General features: G+C 41.9%; 3 protein-coding genes across 3 annotated transcripts; 1 reads left to right on the top strand and 2 right to left on the bottom strand.

Moving 5' to 3' along the window:
* The first annotated feature begins 863 nt into the window (after positions 1 to 863).
* Positions 864 to 3,758, top strand: si:ch211-10a23.2 (Galectin-related protein A-like). The gene is made up of 4 exons (XM_062397509.1): positions 864 to 964; positions 1,251 to 1,336; positions 2,051 to 2,231; positions 2,921 to 3,758. Exons 1-4 carry the CDS (start codon positions 938 to 940, stop codon positions 3,062 to 3,064), a joined length of 438 nt encoding a protein of 145 aa, XP_062253493.1. The 5' UTR covers positions 864 to 937; the 3' UTR covers positions 3,065 to 3,758.
* Positions 3,759 to 4,302: 544 nt separating this feature from the next.
* plek2 (pleckstrin 2) lies at positions 4,303 to 8,483 on the bottom strand. The gene is made up of 9 exons (XM_062396587.1): positions 8,343 to 8,483; positions 7,973 to 8,137; positions 6,984 to 7,168; positions 6,784 to 6,875; positions 6,017 to 6,204; positions 5,804 to 5,899; positions 5,276 to 5,359; positions 4,928 to 5,006; positions 4,303 to 4,743 (listed from the first exon to the last, which is right to left on the bottom strand). The coding sequence occupies exons 1-9, from the start codon at positions 8,394 to 8,396 to the stop codon at positions 4,616 to 4,618; spliced, it is 1,071 nt and encodes a 356-aa protein (XP_062252571.1). The 5' UTR covers positions 8,397 to 8,483; the 3' UTR covers positions 4,303 to 4,615.
* Positions 8,484 to 11,387: 2,904 nt separating this feature from the next.
* Positions 11,388 to 21,371, bottom strand: LOC133962392 (tandem C2 domains nuclear protein). The gene is made up of 12 exons (XM_062397991.1): positions 21,257 to 21,371; positions 20,577 to 20,648; positions 20,295 to 20,498; positions 19,040 to 19,192; positions 18,456 to 18,535; positions 16,948 to 17,017; positions 16,399 to 16,499; positions 15,699 to 15,815; positions 15,215 to 15,406; positions 13,279 to 13,393; positions 12,994 to 13,193; positions 11,388 to 12,394 (listed from the first exon to the last, which is right to left on the bottom strand). The coding sequence occupies exons 2-12, from the start codon at positions 20,638 to 20,640 to the stop codon at positions 12,284 to 12,286; spliced, it is 1,407 nt and encodes a 468-aa protein (XP_062253975.1). The 5' UTR covers positions 20,641 to 20,648; positions 21,257 to 21,371; the 3' UTR covers positions 11,388 to 12,283.
* Positions 21,372 to 22,428: the final 1,057 nt, after the last annotated feature.

Below are 22,428 nucleotides of genomic sequence, written 5' to 3'. Positions count from 1 at the left end.
CTTAGACAAACAGGACACACCCCTTTCTTTCCTGGATTATAGTCATTGTTTATCCAGAAAAGATAATACAATTCATCATTGTCAAGGAAGTTATTGAAAGAATATGATTTATAAAACATATATTCATATTCAAATGATGGATAGATGCACTGTATTGATCCCAAACTGGGAAACATAAAATATAATAAGCACCAAAATCTACTAGAAAGAGGCATGTCCACTTTGTGTAGCTAATTAATAATTATATATCTAACGAGTTAAATAAAATAAAAAGATAAATAGTGCATCCCATTTTTATAGAGTAACAATAATATCTGATAAAGTATGAGAGTTATCTAAATCTAGTTAATGAAAAAAGGTGTGTCCTGTTTGTTGAGGGTAGAAATACATCGGTTTGCAGTCAGTGGGTCACATGACACGGAAGCTATTGAAAGCAATGCATTTACCTTCTGTTCAAATGGGAATTTATTGATGATCCCTAAGGGAAATTTAATAATGGTCCCTAAAAAATCCCTATGATCTGGAGTGAACATGTGTCAAATAACCAATCTGAAACACACACACACACACACGCACACACACACACACACACACACACACACACAAACACACCCTGCAGGTAAGGAGACAATGAGAGGAAGCTGCAACAAATGCATCACTGTCACATATCAGTTAAAATAATCTTTTTTTCCAAATGATAAAGGGAGAATGTGTCTCTTCAGACTGTGAATCACACCCCTCATCTCTACCTCCCCTCCTTTCTTTCTCTCTCTCTCTCTTTCTTTCTTTCTTTCTTCCTCGTCTCCCAGCATCATCTCTGCCAAACCGGCTGTCTCCATGACAACGCAGGCGGGGTTTGCCGTTTTCACCATCCTCTTCATCATCCTCATCATCATCACAGCTCCCGAACCTCCACAGCGCATCACCTCTGAGTGGAATGGAAGAAAAGGACAAGAAAGAAAATGTACGTATAGCTTCCTTTTCTTTGCTTTACCCTGTGTGCATTCAATTTATTCTATCTCTATGCATAAATTAGGATTTCATCCAGTTACACCAGCGGCTCAGCGTGGGGAGACAACCCTCCGGAGGTTCACTTTGTGCAGCTGAGTCACTCATTGTTCAGGATCAGTGTAGCTATTGTTGCATGATGATGGAGCTGCAGTTGCATCCTCCTGTGTTGAAGTGCCTGGTGCTGCTCAGCGGCTCGGGCCTCATCCTGTGTGACCGTGAACCTCTCTATTGTCGTGCAGGGCGAGTTCACCGGAGAGATAAAGGGAGGCATGCGGCCTTCAATGAAACTGGTTGTTATGGGAATTATTGACAAAAAACCCAAGATGTAAGTGCACACACACAGACACACAGACAAACACACATACATGTTGTCATTCCACTATAAAAAAGAGAAATATGCATTACTGATAAAGCCTGTTGCAGAACCGAAGTTATAGGATGTTGATGATAGTAGAGCTGAATATCAAAGTGTAGTAGTGTGTGTTTGGGGGATGTACCAACCGCCAGCCACTCTCTGCTTTGGGGAAATATCTGAGTACTAACGTCACTGAATTTCCTGAGTATAGATTAGTCAGTGCATGTTCGTGGGAAAGATTCAAATCCCATGAAATCTCAAAGTCACTCTGGAAATTCTTTGGTCGAAAATAACTTCGGGCTGTTTATCCATTTAGTCATGAATTATCTCCCAAAAAACATCATAATTAAGATGCGAAAATAAACTTTTTTATGTGAAAGGACTTCTTTTTGGCTGCAGAGACGTCAAGTCAGATTTATTTATATAGCATGTTATCAACATCTGGAAAGAAGAAAGGAAAGAAACGGGAGTTTGGCTTAAAAAGGAGAAGAAGTGCAATGATGAAATGAAACTATATGCAAGAGAAGAACAGTTCAAGACTGAAGATGAAGGAAAATATGAATAATACAAATATAAACTTCACATAAGAAAGAAAGTAAGATGAAGACACATAAACTTTTCTTTTTGTCTTGTTTTACGTCGTGATATTTCCTCGGTGTCCCTGATCTGTGTGCGTCTCCTCAGCATCGAGGTGTCTCTGTCCAGTCAACCTCAGGACGAGGACACGGAGGCCGACGTGGGTCTGCAGTTGAAGGTCAACTTCGTGGACAGGGCCGTCCAACGCAACGCCCGACTGGCGGGAAAGTGGGGTCCGTCTGAGAACACCATGTCCTTCTTTCCCTTTGCACCTGGAGAACCCTTCAAGGTAACTTCATCTCTCAGAGAGGACAGTGGGATAAACTTCAACTCCTTGTGTCAACATCTCAACCAGACAAATGTTGAAATGTTTCCTGGTTTTCCTGTTATTGCTCCAGTGGTTATCAGTGCAGGTCTTTTGTAATGAGTGAGATCTGAGAGGTGGCGTTGACACTGTCAGATTTTAATGCCTCTAACAAAAAGAAACTTAAAGTGTATCTTCTGCTTGACAGCCAAACTTGTTTTTTAAGCTGTTAAATTTCTTATTTGTTCCTGCATTTGTATGTTGGTTATCAGGATTACACAAAAACCTACAGAACAGATTGTCACAAAACTTGGAGGAAGGATGTGGTTTGAGTCAAGAAAGAAGTTGAGGTGAAAACAAAACCGGGATCCAGTCATTCAAACACGTCTCTGTAGTGCCGACAGTGGCCGGAAACTTCACAGGGCTCCTTTTAATTGTGCAAATATGTTTTGGCAATCCCCGTAATCCAAACTTATTAAGTATGAGTGGGACGTGACTTGTTGACCCATCAGCTTTAAATCTAGATCTATAATGTCCCTCAGTGGAACGGGTTGTACCTGACCCAAACCACATCCTTCTACCAAGTCTCACAGAGACCTTTCGAGTTGTTGTTGTGTAATCTTGCTTACAAACAAACAAACGTAGCCTCCTGAACTTTCCCTTTTCACTTTTAGATGGAGATCGTTTGTGAGCACCAGCAGTTCCGGATCCTGGTGGACGGGCAGCCTCTGTGTGGCTTCACCCACCGGCTCTCCCCGCTCGCCTCCCTCACCTCCTTGCGAGTCCTTGGCGATCTACAGCTCACCAAGGTGGCCTAGCAGCAGCATCGCGCTCCCAGACAAACAACATGAGGACGTCCCAGGGCTGCGTTTATAAGATTAGGACTAGCGCCACCTCCTGAGTGAATAGATTGACCCACGATGGTGCTGTTGTGTTTCCAGACAAATAGTTTATACCCCTGCTTCGTAATAACGTGCTAAGACAAAGTGCCTTCACTAGATCACCTGTTTGAGGACTTGATAGACAGAGTCAGAATGTAACACTCAACCAACTGAATGTGATTTGAATTGAATTAAGTCTTAAACAATGAGATTTAAGCGACAATATTCCCCCCCCCATTCGATGGACATTTGCACAAACCTGATGCGTCGGTCTTTGTGCACTGAAACAAGATTTCAGACGCGTGTCTTTAATTTCTCCGGAGCTAACCTTCGAGAGCACGTACGTTTGCGAGCGCCTGCATGAAGATGAATGTTGCTGGAACCAGCTGTGGCCGACTCGGTGCGGTAACATGTCGGCGAGTGTGTTTGTTTCCAGATTCCACACAGAGCTGGAAGGATTAGTCCCACTTTCTGTTGTTGTACCATTAACTTCAATTCACTTAAAGGATTTACTCACAAGCTACTGACTCCCCCTGGTTTCTGTAACTTTCTTTCACCTCCAGCACTTTTTATGGGAACTTTAGAAATTTACTTTACTTCACTGCAATAAATCACTTTTGTTGTTATCTTTGTTTTGGTTTGTTTTTCACTCTGTGGTCACGTAACGTCTGATTCGATTTACCCCAAAACCCACAGGCCTCATTCTTCATGTCAGGTGTTGTGTCACTCGTGATCTCACTGGAACACCTGAGTCACTCAGATAAGGGTCGGACTCATCGTGCTGACTGGGAGTGTCTCTCTGTGATTGCAGGGAGTGGAAAACACAGTGAAAAACGTCTCCTCAGGCTTTTCCTGTCTCGACATGTACGTCCTCTTGTCATCAGATCCTCAGTGAAGTGAACGTTCCACATAAAACCATTTAAAAATACTCCAGCTGGGTTTTCTGCAGAGTTTACCAAGTAGCATCTAAGACTTTTAACATCTGTTTGATACCAGAGAGAATTCAATCAAACAGACATATATGTACCAGCCAGAGTATGAAACTATTAATTTCAGTGATAAGATAATGGAATTTATTGAATTATACTCACGTGCTTTACAAAATAAGTGTTAAACTGGACCAGTAAATGTACTTTACACCAATGGTGTGATTTATTAAAAAATCAACATGGAGAAATAATATATTTTTTTAAATTTGTAATACATATGAAAACACATGAAAACTTTTAAGTTAAATCACAAAAAAATTGCTACACTTGTTTGACTTTTAATTACATTTTTTTCTTGTACAAAGTTTTAAATATAGGATAATCTGTTTATTTAATTTCTAATTTGTTTGGGAGGAGATTAGATCCACAGACGTGTGATGTCATTTAAAATCTCGGTCCCAGTTTGGCGCTACAGTACATTCATGGAATGTGTAATTTCAGTTTTCTTCAGAACAGATGAAAGTCTGGTTGAAATGTTGAAATGTTGAAAGGCTGAAGTCTACGTCTGCTGCCTGATGGCGTCTATCCAGTCCATCTTCTCCTGATTGGTCGGAGCCTGGATGAAGTAATGTGTTTCGCCCTGAGTGATGATTTTAAACAGGTTTCCTTGAATGTTTCCGCTCACACCTGCACAGAAGGAAAGAAAAGGACAGAATCCGATTAATCAACATGTCGTGTTTCAAAAGCTAGAAAGTGGATTTGGTAGAAAGTGGAAAGTAGAGTTTATCCTTCTTGTACTATTGTTAATTTTGTCATTGTCGCCACAACAAAACCTCAACATGTGAGTTCTAACACGTTCAGGTTCACTCACCTGAGGGAACTCCGTTATCGTTCAGAGACGACACCAGGCAGCTGCGCAGAGAGAAGCCTCCGGCGGGGCTGAGCTCATCCTGACATGTGACACAAGACAGGAAGAGGATCAGACCGAAGCATTATTACTCATATTATAAATATTATGGGTATTAAGAGTAATGACATCACTGACCTGAAACACAGACAATTATAACAACTAGATTGTTTGAACTAAAAACAGTTTTTTCTGTAAATAAAAGGCACCTTTCTAAGTTTTAACCACAGACCAAATAAATAACCATCTAATATATTAACTTATGATCTTCTGCCTGATGCTGGTCCCTCATATTATGGTCTGTAAACTCACCTTGGTGGGGTCATAGTAGTGAAGGAACGCTGGTTCTGAACGCAGCACAAACATTCGCACCTTCCAGTTCTTCCTTCGGTGACCCTGAAGATTATCAACGTTTTAATTTGACTAATTCATTCCAACACAAAGTCAAGAAATAGAAACACATCACAACGCTTCACAGTTATGCTCCCATGTTCCAATAATAAATATTTAGTTTTTTGGCATATATTAAAACATAAACTAATACTTCATAGATCAGGTATAAGCCTGAGTTTATAGTTTATTCATGATAATAATCCAGTTATTTATCCATTGACTAAAAAAAAGGTTTCTCACCTTGTAATGCATCATTACCAACTCATTTAATATATCATTTTTTTAAAATGTGCTTTTACTCTTTCAAAGCAACCTGAATGCTGTTGTTATTAATGGTTTTTAACTGATTTATTAAGCCTCACTAAACAATGAATTAGTTATAACTCCACACTTGTATTAATTAGGACTTCTGGCATGTTACCACAAAGCTGATGGAGTGTGTGTTACCTGTTTGAGCAGATATCCTCTCTTTACCACTTTCCCACTCAGCTCGACTGCAGACGTCTCGGCCTTCACGCTGCCTCGCTTCTTCAAGCTGTCGGACTGGGATCAGACACAAACCAGACGTAAACCAGTAGAATCGGCCTCTGCACGTTAGAGCAAGGAATGCATCCAATACAGAGGAGTCAAGGGTCAGGGGTCAAACTGAGTGGTACTCACAAAGCCGTACAGCGCAGTGGAGTCGTCCATGAACTGCTGGGTGAGGCCGGCGGTGCGGAGGGCCTCCACGCTCTTTATTCCCACCGGCCGCAGGTAACCCTCCTCCTGCAGGGCCGAGGCCAGCGTCACGGCGTCCACACGGGTCCCAGCCAGCTGAATGAACACCAGCCAGTCCACCACGGCTGAACCTGCCGGCACATCACACATTCATACATGTTCACGTTGTGTTGTGATAGGGAACCAGACACAAGGCTCACAAAGAAATACAGCAAATAGATGGAAATATGCAGTATCATTGTTTTGGACATTTAAATAAATAGAAGGTATAAATAAACATATTTGCATGAATTAAACTATAGAAACTAGAAATAGCAGAACTTAAAAGAAAATAAAATAAAGAGAGAAATTCAGATGTTAACCCTGTAAATCCACAGACAGAGGAAGTATTTATACTTAATGTCTTTATATAATCACCATCAAATTAAATACAGGGAACAGTTCAACTCATTTTATTCATTGAAGTGAGGAGACAAACTGTCAAAGTAGCTGTAATATTAATGGAAATGGAAATATATGGACATTATACACACTAGCAAAGCATTTATACTGTACATATAAGCAAACATGGCATTTTTTTTAAATCATAATAAATAATATTAAACACAGTTAAACACAGTATTGAGCCTAGTTAGAAGACAAACCAAACAACAGTAAAAAAAAACCTATGAGATTCTAACTGAGCTGTAGAAAGTGTCACCATGTGTCACCTGAGAAGCAGTTGCTGTAGGTGCTGCCCTGCTCCATGTGGCTGCTCATCTTGATTCCACTGTGGACGTCGTACATGGAGTCCAGCACTTTACTTCAAGAGAGAGGAGAAGAAGAAGCAGGATTGAAGTGTCTGGAGGTTTGAGTCTGGTCACACGTGTTGAGGCAGTGGGAACACCTCAGACCAGTGGGAGGGGTTCACCTGAGGTCTATGTTGTGTAGCCGTGGAGAAGCAGGCTCCTGCTGGTTCGTCACCTTCCCTCCGTCAGAAGGGCTCAGCTCGAGGCCGGCGGCCGTGATGTCAGCGGCCCACTCGTCTCGCTCCTCTCGGGAACAGGCCTCCAGGAAATGAGCCCCCCCGTTCGCTGTCTGGAGCTTCAACACCAGCTGTTGAAAAGCATATTTTATACAGATTCATATTCACCTAACCCCTTGTTGGCTTGTTTCTCTTTTGTCCATGTGTAAAAAAAATACATTTTCAACTCACACTTTTCCACATTATGTATTTTTCGGGGTAAAATTTAGTTTTTTAACGTTTAATCAAAAATTATTTTGAATCTAGATTTTAGAATATTCATCACAGAGTCAATTTCCTTTTGAGAAAATAATTTTTATGGATCAAAACACAACATGAGAGGAAATTTTCTCTGGTGAACAGTAGTGACTATATAAGGTACTTTGAATGTGCTGAGCCTGACTTGTGCTTATTTCAGTTTCTATTTACTGCTGTTGGATCCAATAAATCCAATAATTTATTTTATGGGGAACAAATTGTTCTCCAAAGTTGGAAGATGTATGAACTCAGGTCCTGACAGAACATTAACCTGAGGCCACTTCCTGTCTCCTCGAGTCAGGCCTCTCCTCCAGTGTGGTTTCCACCAATTAAAACATAAACACAGGGAAACACTGAGTGCTGAGTTCAATCTATAACTTCAGGTCAAATCTGTCTTCCTCCTGTATGCTCTATATTATATCATGTATATTATAACTATATCCTCCTTAGGGTTTGTCTCTTGATTCTATTAAGGAAGAGACATCTGTAAATAACCATATTCAAGTGTTTGAATACCAAAAACTTAACAAATTAATTTGAATCCATAGAATTAAATAGGTGATTTCAAAAATAGGTTCTCACAGAATATCTGGAAACTTTTTCTAATCTTTGGGTGTTTGAATCTGATAAAAACTCACCGGACGATTTTCATATTCCAGAAAAGGACAAGTCAGCACACAGTCCTTCAGCGGGATCTTCCCTCGCTGGCACGAGTCTCTCCTGCCTCCTTCGTATTTATAATACAGCAGCTTGTCTGGCTTCAGCACAAACCAGCGAGCCTTCCAGTTGGGCACAATATGACCCTGGAATTGGAGAAGATAGAACAGTTATACAATCTTTATCTTGTCTTGATCACAGTGTAAACAGGAACCTACGTTAAAGACTTCTTTGACTTTATCTCAGAACCTGAAGAAGCCAAACACATCTCTAACTCTTTGCCGCACAGGCTCAGTAAAATCTATATTTTACAGCCTTGTTATCTGTATGTGCTTCAGGAGAATCTCTCACCCTCTTCACCAGGAATCCTTCTCTGAGAACCGTGTTGTTCTTGTCTGCCTCCATGTCTTCCAGTGACTGAGCTCTGCCTGTTCCTGCCTGTTCAGGTTATAAACGATGAGATGAGATGCGTTTCCCCCCTCAACTAAATGTGTCACACTGTTCACACCCAAACACACACACCCAAACACACACACCCAAACACACACACACACCTTGCTCAACATTTGAGTGGGCGACCCAGGCACTCCTGCACTTTCCTCCCATAATCACACGAGGGTGCAGTGACTCCTTCTTCGTGGTGACTGAGTTTTATTTGGTGACGACTCATGTTTCCTGGAACCGTTTTTTTTTTACTCCACACACAAATTCATTCTCCGTCATTTTCAGCTCGAGAAGAATCCACATCCTGCAGGAAACAGCCTCCGGCCGCGCAGCTTCTTTCTTTTTTTATCCCATTTTGATGAAAAACTGTCAACGTCTTTGTTCATGTTAATTCCTGCAAAGTGCACATATTGAACCTGCTGGATGAGAATCCGGGGGCTGTGGAGCATGGAAGAGGATTGTTACTGAGACTCCTGCCTCCTGCACAGCTTATTTATTAATTCTTTCTTTTCCTGGTTCCTGGTTCTTGCGTGAGAAAGCAAAGGAGACGATGTTCATGGACTCCAGCGTCCTCTCGTGTATTTTTCATATATGTAGTAGGTTTAAGTTATCTTGTGGGTCTTTTATGTACATGCTGGTGTTGCCTTAATTTGTCATAAATATCACTTTGGCTCAACTTCTATTGTTTTTAATGAGCTGTATAAATAAATGTTGACTCTCAACCTCCACTGGTTCACACTTTGTCTTTTAATTAACTCTCCTGAAAGAAGGATGTGTCACCTTAAAGTTAAAAAACAACAGTGATTAAAATAATTAGATCTTTAAAGTTGATGTTTACATCATCATCACTGACGTCACCACCAGGACATATAAAAAGGAGGCGGTTCAACTTTATTATGACCCATGAACCAGGAACCACATTTGATGGGTGACTCACAGTTACACAGTCATGTCTCGCTGGGTCACTTGAATCGAGCAAGTAAGAACAAGTAAAAGTGTCTGCTGTGAAAAAGGCCTTTTGTTATTTCTACAGCTAAGTCATCACTATAAACTTTTCTCCTTTCTAGGTCTGAAAATATCAACTTTTAACTTGTAAGTTACTCAAGTTAAAAGCTCATATCTTAACTTCAGTTGAATACTGTGAATTCCTGCAGGTTTCCTCTATTTGGCCTCCAAAATGCAACAGGAAAAAGACGGGATAGATGATCTTCCTCAAGGAATCTGTATAAAAACCTTCATGCATGAATCTCTTCTGCATTCGTCAAGAGGTAAACTTTTATAAATGGCCAAGCTGATCTGCTATGATGCCGATATTAGTTTTGTGCAGATAAACCATATTAACTTTATCTGTCTGTCTGCTGGTTAGCAGGACTTTGCAAAAACTGCTGGACAGACCACCGTGAAACTTGCTGACAGGATGTGATAAAGGTCAGAGAAGAACCCATTGAGGCAGAACACAGTGAGAAAGGTCATTTTTCAACAGTTTCATGAATAATTCACAAATCTTGTTGAAAACAATCTGGCATATTATGGGGATTCATATTTGTCACATATCAAAGACGTTTCAGCCATAAAACTCCATGAGTGAGATTATATAAACATTATTCTGCAGTGTACTTGCAGGACTTGAGATTACATTTCTGTCAGCAAGTTAGAATTTGTCTCAGAGGATCGTATGACATCAGATAAACCTTTATTGTGGATGAAACCCAGTTACGGATCTTCCATGTGATGGGAGTGAGTTCTCCTCAGTGCTGCAGACCCCTGGACCCCCCCCACCCCCCACCCCCTGCCCCACTGTGTGTCCACAGTGAGGAAACCTGCACACGGAGGCATGTGCTCATTAGACAACTGGAATGTGTTGCAGTCTCTTTTGGGCAAACAGCCAAACGAGTGTCAGGAGGAGAATCTGTTGAACACATAGAGGAAACAATAACCCCCTGAATCCTGTTTGTGCGACTCAAGCACCTTCGCTGAGCTGAAGTCAAACAAACTCCTCGGAGCTGAGAGCCCAGCGCTGATAAGTGGAGGTGTGTCTGGAATGCCCTTCTGTGTAACATTAACCATAAATCAAACATTAATTACGTCAAAGGAGAGATGATGTTTATTTTTGCACGCCAGGATGTCGCGGCCTCTGACGCAGATCAGCCCACGTGGAGAGCCCGGTTGTCCTGGTCACACACACACTTCAAATGCAAACACTCGCTGGACTCAGTTGTCTTGGTCCACACACTTATTGTTCGCTGGGCCTGTGTTTGCCCGAGTCCACGTCTACATTTTGTGACACGGAGCAAGTTGTTCAACTCTCATTCTTCACAAGGCCGGACTGGAGACATGAATCCGTCTGAGATGATCCAGCTGAGGGGGTTTTAATCACAAGTACAACTGACTTTCCTTCCTTTGGGCTCAGAAGTGATGATTTAAAAACCTTAAGATGGTTTAAAGTTTTCTTTCATAAGTCACAACATGGACACGTCGAGAATAAATAAAACTCCAGACTTTCTAAAATTGCTGGAGCTCATTTTTGTTGGATTTTCTACTCTATATAACTTATATATGTGTGTGTATTATATGGTTATAGCCTGGTAGTTGAGGATGAGATTGCCCGTATAGAGCATCAGATTGTCTTTTAAATGAAAGTTGAAATCGAAAAACAAGATGTTTACCTTGAGATTTCTCAATCTGTGGCCTCTCGAATAGAGAGTGACCTGTTGACACAGTGGTTTATGGTTGTTGACCCACTTTACAAGTCCTGCACACTGGGTGGACTGGGTACTTATTGCTGAAGATGACCGTGGCCTAGTTTCCCTCCATGTACCTCAAATGGAACACTGAAGAAAGTCCATGTGTCCTACATGGTCACAATTAAGGGATTGAATGAATGGGCCATTGTCTCGTTTAATAGATTCTACAGAAAAACAAACTTGTTTAAATAAACACACACAAACTCACTTCATAGTATATCTACTTTATTTGTCAATGTTTAACATTAAATACATACAAAATTAAAGTGCTTTATATAAAAAGCGTGCAGCCACGTTTTGGTACATCTGCTGCAGTGTTGCACAGTAACATGACGTCCTATAGATCCACCTCACCTCTTAGAGAACTCAGGGATGAGTCTGCTGATTTGATATGTTTTCTGTATTTGTCAGTGAATCCCCTGAAAAGACCAAAACCAAGAGTGAATTGATCAGAGAGCGTTGAGCTGCTGAGCTTGCGTGTTCCTTGATTACAAAGAAGCATCCTGCATATGAATTAGTTCAGCCCAGTGTTCACTCCCGTTGAAGTTAAATTCACCTGAAGAATAGATTCTCCAGATATTTGACCCACTTTTAAAGATATTGTGGAAACGACTGGATGAGTAAAAAGAAGACAGATGGTTTGATCTTTTTTTTATGGGTTTGTTGACAGTAAGAAAACATAGAATTGGCAGAATGATCCTTTCAGAGGAGTTTTATACATGAAGATTTTATTACAGTACATTTGGCTTTATCGTCACTTTCTCTGTAAACTGTCCTTCACTAAAAATATGTGACTTACAAAACACAGCAATATGTACAGCTCAATTCATGTTAGTTAAGCAGTCGTTGTTTTAGAAATATTCTTTTCTGCACCAAAAACCTCTTGAAACACTTTGATCTGAACCTCTAATTACAAACAATCACCTGCAGCACCTCCATGGAAACCAGTTCTCCCAGTGAGCACGTCCAGTATTTTACAATCTGGTCCATCTGAGTCAACTGAGTGTCAGCGACTGTGGTTCCGCTCGACCGGAACAGCAAGCAGACGCAGCCTGACCCGAGAGCATCCACAATACGTAAAGAGGAAGAAGAGGAGGAAGAGGTTCAGGATGTGCTCAGCCGGTGCCAGGCGGTCACCACCTTCTCCGGGTGAGACATCATGTCCTTCCACCGCTCCACGGCCTCGGGTGCAGGGCTGTCGAGTCCCAGCTGGAACTGAGAGGAAGAAACACAAGATCGTCTCAGTTTGAATCGACCTCAAAACATCTGCTAACATGTTTATCAAGTTGATCCCACAACATGTTTCAAAAGAAACAACAGAATCATCCTCTCGAAAAATAACATGTTGACAAAGACTAATACATATTCCTGTTCAATTCTAAATACTGAGGGAATTTTATTTAGTTTGGAATCTTTGCTTCTGCAGTAACACTGCATTTTAGTACATATAAAGTCAAGTAGAAATCTAGAATCACATAAGGAAAACTAAAAGTGAACCATGGAGTGTTCAACATGTTGCTTTAAAGATGATATTTTTTCATTTGTGCCCTTTGTGCACTTATAACACCGGAAAGCAGGAAGAAGTTAGTTATTTGTTTTTGAAGCTTTAAATTAATTGCAGGAAAGATTAAAGTCTTTAAAACAGTCTTAAACCATTTAAACTTTATAAGTTACAGATTTAAGAGAAATTGATTTACTGGCTGTATTTGACAATCAAACAAATAAAAAAGTCTTTTATTGATCTCAACCATAAACGAGAGTAAATTAAACATATAAGGTTTCCTCCTGTGACACGTGGCGTCAGGGGAGCTCACCTGTCCCAGACACTGTTTCCTCCGGACCGAGCTGCGGCTGTAGAGTTTCACTGTCAGCGAGCAGGTGTCGTCCAGCGTGGCCAGTTGGAAGTGAAAAGTCTCCGCCCACTTACACTGGCCCCCTGAGGCCTTCATCACCCGGGTCTTCTTCTTCATCAGCACCTGGCCCAGGTGGTGCATCTCGGCCTTGACGAAAAAGGCTTCAGACGGGCAGAGGAGAGGAGGTCAGGGGTCAGCGGTGACACAACAGCCACTGGTTCAGACAGCAGCTCCCATCACACCTACCTTGTGTGAGCGGCGAGGAGGACGCTGGGAGGTTCTGGGCGGCGAGGATCTGGAGCTGGATGCGACCGTTGACCGGCTGGAAGCAGGTGGTGAGATGCAGCTCAGCGTGACAGACCTGGAACAACGTGTCCAGTTACATCTTCATGTGCAGTTCAGATTTCACACACAAATGAATATTTGTATTTGATATTTGGGAAGTATATGCGTCAATAAACAAATTGAAAAGGAAAGAACAGTTTCCGAAGTGGTCACTGAGCAAAGAAGCGAGAAAACTTTCTTTCAGCTGCTGTTCTTCAGTGTGTGAAACCACATTGTTTCTGCAGATATTCACGTGTCCCACTGTGGATTGCATTAACTTATAAATAAATATTTATATATTTGTGATAAATCATAAATATTGGACTTTCCCAACAGCCACAGTTGTAATCGTCTACTTTGTGTTAATCAGCAAATGCTACAACTGGAAATGTCCTCCATTATCTGTACTGCTTATCCTGTTCACGGTCACGAGGGGGGGGGAAACCAACACAAGCTGACATTTAGAGGCGGGGGTGCACCCTGGAGAGGTGGCCAGTCCATCACAGGACTGACATGTAGAGACAAACAACCCTTCACTCTCAAGTTGGCACAGCTGTACCTGGAGAACTGGGTCATGCAAACAGAAAGACCCCAGTCGAACTAGGATTTTAACTTTCTTACTGCGACCTTCTTGAAACTGGAAATGATATCTGCTAAATATCAATATATTTGCATTTTAACAGTCCACCCTCACAGAGCCCAGCTGACTCCTCTGCTTCTCTTTTCATTCTACAGACGTTGAAGGTCTTTGGCCCCCGAGGGCCTCCACCGAGCCGCCGTGATTTGGCTCTTTTGTGTGAAATCACTGATTGGATGAATCCGTCCCCTCTGACAATCGATGGATGATTCAGCGTCTGCACTTCACATCACACAGTCACTGGGCCAGACGGCTGCCCACTTATCAGCAGAGCCACTCACTGGTTTGAGGTTTGACCCACTTTCCAGCTCTTACCTTTCCAGAATCCGCTCTCCAATAAAGAGCCCATTTCCCAACTGCTCTTGTTAATGAATTCCCTTTCTCTCTCTCCTGTGGTTATGCAACATCACAAACTTTGGCTCTGCTTCAATCTTACCCAGAAGGTACGGCGGGCCCGTGGGCTGCAATCCGTCTCCAGGACAGATTTATGAGGCACACACTGCACGTTGCTCGTACACAACAGGCTCATAAAAGACAGCAGCCAACAGAGGAAATGCTGAAGAGGATGAGTAGTAAAAGTTTGGAATATTCCCACACAGAGTTTTTTCCTCTTGGCCTCAACAGCTGGACAGTGGGAAGCACATCAGCTGCTGCAGAATATATGAGGTCGAGTCACGAGCAGCCATTACGGAGGTCGGACATCGAACCAGGAACTAATGACTCAGGTTGGTTGGTTCAGGATGAGTCAGTGAACATTATTCATTTTCCTTGTTTCAGTTGTTATGTTGCTCTCTGTATTTTAAAGATCAACCTCCATCATCGACTGTTAACGACCGTAGAATGTAAATAAAGATCGACAACAACAAGAGGTTTCCAAAAGGTGAAGTCCCCCTGGTGGCTGGCTGCAGTATAGGCCATAAGCCAGCCTCCTCCATGTTAGTGGATGGGACATTTTGCAGACTAAAAAGTTAAAGTACAGATCAAATTGGATGGATTCTGTCCTTTTATAGCTCTTTTCACACTGACGTTTGCTCAAGTGCTTCTGGTAAGTTTGGTTTTAATGAGATATCTGATGAAATCAAATGGGGTGACACATGATTGACAGCTGAGTCAAGCGTTTGAATCAGTGTCACTGGTCTGAGAGGCCACATCAGACTCCAGAGCAGACACCAGAGGTCAGAGACACGCTGCCGACTCGTCACACGTGAAGGAAACACTCACCGAGGATTTGGACGGAGAGTTGAGGTCGAGCCAGTGGTCCGTCTCCTGAGGACCGAGCTGCCGCAGGGAGAGGACACATTCTGCCGCCGTGCGTTTCTTGGGGTTGTGCGTCTGCAAGCGCAGAACTAACGCACTGCAGCACAACTGCTGGAGATGAAGGGCAAACACAAACGTCTCCATGAAGGACACGTCCTGAAGAGGTGAAGGAAGAAAAAGTAAAGATTAGACTGTTTCTACCACAAGTCACTCAGTTAATTTCATTTTATTCTAAGAATGGAAATGAGTCGATAGCAAGTAAGGTCTTTCATGGGGTCGAATTGGGATTGTGAAGTTACATTTGATACAATTTGAAACATTATCATAATCAAATTCTTAAAATTTAGAGTTTATAACCTGTGTTAGAATTAGACTTTTGATCACAAACAAACAGAAAGTCAACCTCCAGGTATCGTACAGAACGTTCCTGTGTTTCAATCCCTGTTACCTGGCTGTACTCCTTCACTGAGCTCTTGAACTGAATGGGTTTGGGGATGGTGATGATCCCTTTAAATCCAAACCTGGGTGGTTCTGCTCCATCCGGCTGAAGGTTGAGGTCCGAACACTGGTAAGAAAAGAAGAATGAGAGGAAGTGAGTGGAAGCAGGTCAAAGGCTAAAGTTCAGAACAAACTTTTCAAAAGACAATCAAATACAAACAAACTACAGAACAATAAGATTTCAGTAATTTGTGAAAATACTTTCCACATAACCTGGATGTTTTAACTTGGGTCTGGATCCAGAGGTGAACTTGGGTGTGGATTACTCTTTTTCACATTTTCACTCATTTCTCAGTTCATGAAACTTGATCAAAGAAATCAGGGTGGGAAGCTGGTGCCCCTTTTTCATTTCTGCTCCTGTTCCTTGAAGAGTAAGAGCACGGCCCTGCAGCTTCGATGCTCGACACGTTCACACTGTCTCTGTTTCCCTCTGACTGAACTCTCCCTGTCTCAGCTACACTGGGTTTTCATCAGGACACTTCTTTTTACAAGTCAACCTTTTCCTTCCGAACCGTCCGAGCCAAAGTTAATAGAGCGAACAGAGACCTGCGCTCTGGACAGAGGCCCCATTGAGAAGATTCACAGAGGAGCACAATGGAGGTTCTTGTGTCCTCTGTGCCCCCCCCTGTCCTCTGGGAGTGTAACCGTACCTGCACCAGCGTGATCCACACCTGCTCCAGAGCCTCCTGGTAGCTGAGTCGCACGCACACCTTCCCCAGCTCCCGCTCATCCCCAGACAGGGTGAAGGAGTCTGAATCCAGAGGAACACAACAATAACAAGCTACTCAACATAGTGTTGTTATTTATGATGTGTTATTATATATGATATCAAGTCAATGAGAGGATGCGAGGAAAGTTGAAAAGGTTTTTAACGTAAAATCAAGACTTCAGTGTTTTGATCTTCCCTAAATATGTAAATCAAACCAGATGAGGTCCAACACGTTTTTTCTTGGAGATACTTAGTTTCATTAATTCAAATAAAGACAGTTTTTGTGTCTTTGTCATTTAAAGAAAAGATGTATTTAATATCATAACGAGCTGGTATCTCCTTATTGACTAACACAATCTTTATGTAACAATGGACGTGATTAGTGTGTCTGTTCTTCTATGTTTGCACAATGCCGAGTGGTTTTTATCCAACTTAGTCACATATATGAAAACAGGGAGGTAAGATCTAGACAAATGTGTGTCTCTGTTACCCAGGCTGCTTTCAATGGAGCCCACCGCTGAAGACGTGCTGCTGAGGACACTGGAGGCCGAGTCGAAACGCTGCAGAGCAAACAAAGAGAAAACTTTATCGTTTAACGGAGGTTGTATCCAAACTCACTCGTTCACTCCTCCTCACCGCCTGTTTTCACAATGCATTGTGGGATACATAAAAGTCAGAGAATCACCATGAATGTCTTCACAATATATCAAACTGTATTTATATTACAAATACAGCAAAACAGTGGAACAACCAACAACGAGCTTGGCCGACGAGCCTCCTGCTCCCTGTTCCCTGTAGAACCAGCAGGTTATTTGTTTATTGTTAAATCTATTGCCAGGCTTCTGGGACTTTTATCTTTTCATCACTTGCTACTGTTTGCTCGTAGCGGTGCCAAGCTAAACATTTGAACTAATTGAGGTGAAACGTGTAAACCCTCTGCATGAGACATCAACAGGCGTCCAGGTGGAAACACAGCACATCCGTGTTGTGTCAATCATACAAGATGTCCATGTGCATCCCAGTGAGGACCCTGAAGGACACGTCTGGGTGTTTTCTGAGCTTCTGGGTGAGAGACGTTGGATTGATCGTTTCACACACTCGTCCTCGGGCCTTTCGTGTCAATTGAAATTGAGATGTTGACAAATGGCACCACATCCTTTATGTGACAAAGAAACTCACTGTCATTCTTTTCTTCAGGGTGATTAAACAGCTCTCGGCCCGAGAGAATCAACAGGTCCCGATCAGAGAGGGACCTGTTGTCAAATCTAAAGAAGACATACGAACGCCCAAATAAGACGTGGATCCAAAATACACCCTTTGAGTTGTACGATTTATATAATTAACAGTGAGTCGAAAGACACTGTTTAAAAAGCATCATCCATCAAACTAAGACCAGTTGATCAAATAAAAAAGTTATTTTTCTTTTTTTAAGATGATTAGATTAATGAAAGAAAACTTTCTTTATAAAATGTTTATATTCTCTGTGTAAGATTAGGATGAAATTCATCTATTGGCAGAAATTAAATATGAAATAATCCTGATGAGGTTTTCACTCGTTTGTTTCAACTATAATGTACAAATTGTTGTTTCCTTTACCCTAGATTGGACCTTTATATTTAAATACTTTTTATTTAAATACTTTGTATTTAAATACTATATATTTAAGGAGGCCGCCATGTTTTTTAAATTCAAAACACTTTTGGAGTTAATTGAAGTTTCCACAGGTTCAGCCCCCAAAAAACTTTCAAGTATTCAAAGTTTTTTATATCCATAGAGAAATCAAGAATAATCCAAACGTCCCTCCTTTCAGATGTTGGCCGCCTCCATTCAACACCTCCGGGTTAAATTACCTCAAATCAAAATACCTGCTTGTTTGGCCCGTCGGCAGTTTTCCACCCGGTGCCGGGGACAGTGGAAACTGTGAAACTATATTTAGTCTGGGTTGACACAGGGTGAGAAACGCTGTGTGAACACAGATTAGATAGAGAGCGCTCTCACCTGTATGTGACTCTGAGGACTGGACAGATCAAACATGGAGCTGCTCAGACGCTGCTGGACGCCCGGCTTCAGAATCAAACCTGGGGGGGGGGGGGGATTTATTAAACCACCAGTTAATAAATTCATTTTGTTTCACATCGGGGACACATGTTATTTCTCACCCTTGCATTTACAGCACTTTTCCCTCAACAGTTGCAAAGATACTTTATCGAGACTCACAAATACATGATTGTTTTTTGTAACATATATGTGTGTAAAATGAATGAATATATATTTAGCTTCTCAAATGTACAACATAATGTAATCATGAACTCTTTAAAACAATTTTAATAAGTATATGTCTGTAAATGTGCAGGTGATTGATTTCCAACTCGCCAAAAATTTACTTTTACTCTCAATATATGAAATATTTGTTTCTTCTTTAATTCATTAATGTCTTAGCAATTACTACCATTTATTTGGAGTGTTCCTTATCCCCCTGTGCTGAGTATGTTTCTGCACAAAAATCTATTTCTTTACTTATTGTTCTGCAGAAATGATTTGGTATAAAGTTCTGGTTACTGGGAGCAGAAGGTCGGGGCTACCTGGGCTTGGAGGACCGCAGTTTTTGCGGGTGGATCCGGGGGAGATGAACTCGGCCGTCTGACGCCGATGGAAACTGGCCTCTGGGCTGAAGGTGAAGAGACTGGAGCCCAACAGCTCTGCCTTCCTCTCTGCGTAGGTGCAGCGAGCGGAGCCTGCAGACAAAGAGCAGGGCAGCAGGTGAGGAGGCCTCCAGTTGGACCAGACTCCTCTTGCCAGTCACTGAGCTGGAACACTATTCATTTAGAAACAGGATGTCCTGGTCTGTTCAGATTATACCTCAGTAACCACTGAGCTGATTTTAATGAACCTACGAGGTATCTAGGTGACTCTGAGTCTTCAGCGCTCGGGTTGGTTCAGGTGGAGGAAACGTGTGAACCTTAACTAACCCTGTTTGGGGTTAACACGTGTCACACATGTTATTCAAGCCCTGGATGAACTAATGATAAATGCTCAGTAATTACAAGTGATCATTAAAAAGCGTCTTTATCTTGCACCACTATAGGGAATCATCTACACACATAATCATCCAATCTGTTAGCGGACAAAGCCGACAGAGGCCTAATGACTCCATCAATTTAATCAAACAAAGGACAATAGAATAGAAACTAGTAGATTCTCTCTCTTCAATCAACCAAACTGTGACTAAAAACTGAAATAAAACAGAAGAAATAGTGAAAATAACTAGAAAAAATTCACTTCCTCCACCACTGAGATTCAGTCAATCTGCTGCAAATTTCAAACAGTTTTCATAGATATCAGTTTTCTGAATATGCATCAAGATCCGTTTATGACGCCTGGGGAAAAGGGGGAATAAGTGAAAAGGAAAATCCTGGATCGGCAAACTAAACTCAAAGGGTTCTTCCCCAACAAATATCTTTCTATTGACTGGAGTGAAACACAACCACCTTCACGGAGGTGTTTAGTTAACAAACGCAACAACAACAAAAAGAGGGAGATCCAGTCTCCTCTGGGAAAGTGTTCACTTCCTCCTCCTCCTCCTCCACCTCCCCTGACCTCTACGTCTTAAGGCCTTGAAGGTGAACTTCTCACGTTGGGTTTTTCTGATTGAATGAATCTTAAACAGTAGCAGCCTCACTCTGTGCACTGAGCGTGTCTAGAGACACTTAGATGTCGATGTATTTACGAACCCAACCTTTAAGTCAACACGAACACTGAGGACCGGTTTCTAAAGTTTGCCTCCATGATGATATAATACTCTTGATGGTAGTCGAGCCCTCTGAAGTCGGTACGTACTCTGCGGCCCGGACTGCAGCGCGGGGAAGCGGGAGCCTCGGGGCTGCACGTAGGAGGCCTTGAAGGTGGGCAGGACAAACGGCACCTCCCTGCCACCGGGGGGCAGCTTGGACAGGAGGTAATCCTCGGTGACCCCCCTCTTCACCTCCTCTGGCTCCGGTCCTGAGGTCAGCGCCTTGATGGGAGGCATCTTCAGTCTGATCACTTGGAAATGGAGAAAAGTTCACATTCAGAAACACACACAGTCGGTGAGAGACGCAGCTGTGCAGAACATCTGCTCACCTTGGGTCTCATAGTCGCCCTTCTGCTTCAGGAAGTGCTTGCAGCAGTGTTTCAGGCACTCCATGGCTGCGACTAGAATAATTCAACATTGTACTTTGGTCAAACTTATGTATTGGTATAAAAACATCTAATTAAATCATTTTAATCCCAAACATCAGTAAAGGCCTAAACATGATCTGAGATAATCCCACACAATCTCCCAATTTGGTCACTGCCACCCAAAGTATTAATTTCATACAATCCCAGGCTTTCTTCCTTCGCTGCCTTTAATTGTTATAGAAACAAAAATCCATACATTTTTCCCCAAAATGTATTCATGTGTCCAGATTCCCCAAATTCTACAAATGGAATTACATTTTTTGAATTGTTTTGATCCCAAAATTGAAAAAGTCACTGAAATCCCCCCAAAACTTATAGAAACAAAGAATCCAATTGAAATGATATCATTCAAAACTTGACCCCATTGCTCAGTTTACATAAAGAGCACAAAATGTGTTAACATTGAATCCCCAACACTTTGGATTTAAGACATAAACACACTTTGGACCTTCATGCACTTGTTTTTCCTTTCAGGCCTATGAAGGAATTCACTTCAGTGTAAACGAGCCACGTTCACAAAACAGGAAACAGCAGCTTCATTCCTTCTACGGAGAAAAAAGCTTAAACAACAGTTGTGTTACCTCTGTGATGTTCTTCAGTGAGAGCAGATCGGGGGTGTACATCCAGTGTTGGTCATTCTCACAGGCCGACTGAGGAGAAATGCCTCCGAGCTCAGGTTCACTGAGCACTTCACTCTCTCTCTCTCTCTCTCTCTCTCTCTCTCTCTCTCTCTCTCTCTCTCTCTCTCTCTCTCTCTCTCTCTCTCTCTCTCCTCTCTCTCTCTCTCTCTCTCTCTCTCTCTCTCTCTCTCTCTCTCTCTCTCTCTCTCTCTCTCTCTCTCCTCTCTCTCTCTCTCTCTCTCTCCCTCCCTGTTCCTTTCTTCTCCTCTCTCACTGCTCGACTCTCTCATTCCCGGACAAACACTTTGTGAGCTTCCTTCCCCGAACAGACCGTGACAGCACCACTCTGGGTTTGGCGTTTTTTGCTCACCACTTACAATCACTGCATTTATTAAATTGTTGCTCTTCCTTGATCAATATCCCAGCAGGCTGCGTGGGACTGGTGGGAACTGGACCACCACACAGGTCAGCACATCTTTATTAACTGACCTGGTTTATTGACCTGTTCTTATTTAGGTGATAATGACGGTACTAAAACATCTATTCAGTGAGGACCTTTATTGGGTGTTGACACACAAAGATCCTTTATTATCAGGGTCCCAGATATTTTATTGTTTTTCCAAAATCTCTCTCACAATCAAAAAATTCAAATAATCCCTCAAAACTGAATAAATCCCACATTTTAATTCACCCAGTTCCAAAAGACGGTTTAATGCTCATAAATGAGTTGATATAATCCAATGATATATATTCCAATCATCTGCAAAACCCCAAACTGTAATTTGATATGACTCAAAAATGTTTGTTCACATAAACTTGAACTATAAACGTTAATATTTAATGTTTAATCCTTAAAATGTATATTTTATATCTAAATCCCCCAAATTTGTAAAGTTGATGCCTCAAATTTCCATTGGGTTTAATTTGATCGCACAGTTTATTGCAGCGATCCAGAAGCTCCATCAGAAACCCCCCCCAAACAGAATCCCCTTTATTTAACTGTGTTCCTAAATGTGTTGCTATGATTCCAAAGTTTGTTATAAATATTAAACATCATACATCTTGAAACTAGGGCTCTACAATGTGCTGATATCATCCCAAATCATATTAGAGCCACATGTTGCCTCTAAAAC

The sequence above is a fragment of the Platichthys flesus genome, chromosome 10 (assembly GCF_949316205.1).
Source record: "Platichthys flesus chromosome 10, fPlaFle2.1, whole genome shotgun sequence".
Lineage (NCBI taxonomy): Eukaryota > Metazoa > Chordata > Actinopteri > Pleuronectiformes > Pleuronectidae > Platichthys > Platichthys flesus.
Note: the sequence above shows the minus strand (reverse complement) of the source record. Positions and strands in the feature narration are given on the sequence as shown.

Excerpts from the sequence above, each read along its gene's own strand:
- si:ch211-10a23.2 (XM_062397509.1), top strand. The coding sequence starts at position 938 with ATGGAAGAAAAGGACAAGAAAGAAAAT. Across the intron at positions 965-1,250 it reads AAAAGGACAAGAAAGAAAAT|GGCGAGTTCACCGGAGAGAT; the intron begins GTACGTATAGCT and ends ATTGTCGTGCAG. Across the intron at positions 1,337-2,050 it reads ATTGACAAAAAACCCAAGAT|CATCGAGGTGTCTCTGTCCA; the intron begins GTAAGTGCACAC and ends GCGTCTCCTCAG.
- LOC133962392 (XM_062397991.1), bottom strand. The coding sequence starts at position 20,640 with ATGGAGTGCCTGAAACACTGCTGCAAGCACTTCCTGAAGCAGAAGGGC. Across the intron at positions 15,816-16,398 it reads TGTGGATCACGCTGGTGCAG|TGTTCGGACCTCAACCTTCA; the intron begins GTACGGTTACAC and ends TTTTCTTACCAG. Across the intron at positions 12,395-12,993 it reads GGAAACAGTGTCTGGGACAG|TTCCAGCTGGGACTCGACAG; the intron begins GTGAGCTCCCCT and ends TCTTCCTCTCAG.
- plek2 (XM_062396587.1), bottom strand. The coding sequence starts at position 8,396 with ATGGAGGCAGACAAGAACAACACGGTTCTCAGAGAAGGATTCCTGGTG. Across the intron at positions 8,138-8,342 it reads AAGGATTCCTGGTGAAGAGG|GGTCATATTGTGCCCAACTG; the intron begins GTGAGAGATTCT and ends CTCCAATTCCAG. Across the intron at positions 6,876-6,983 it reads CTACACAACATAGACCTCAG|TAAAGTGCTGGACTCCATGT; the intron begins GTGAACCCCTCC and ends TCTCTCTTGAAG.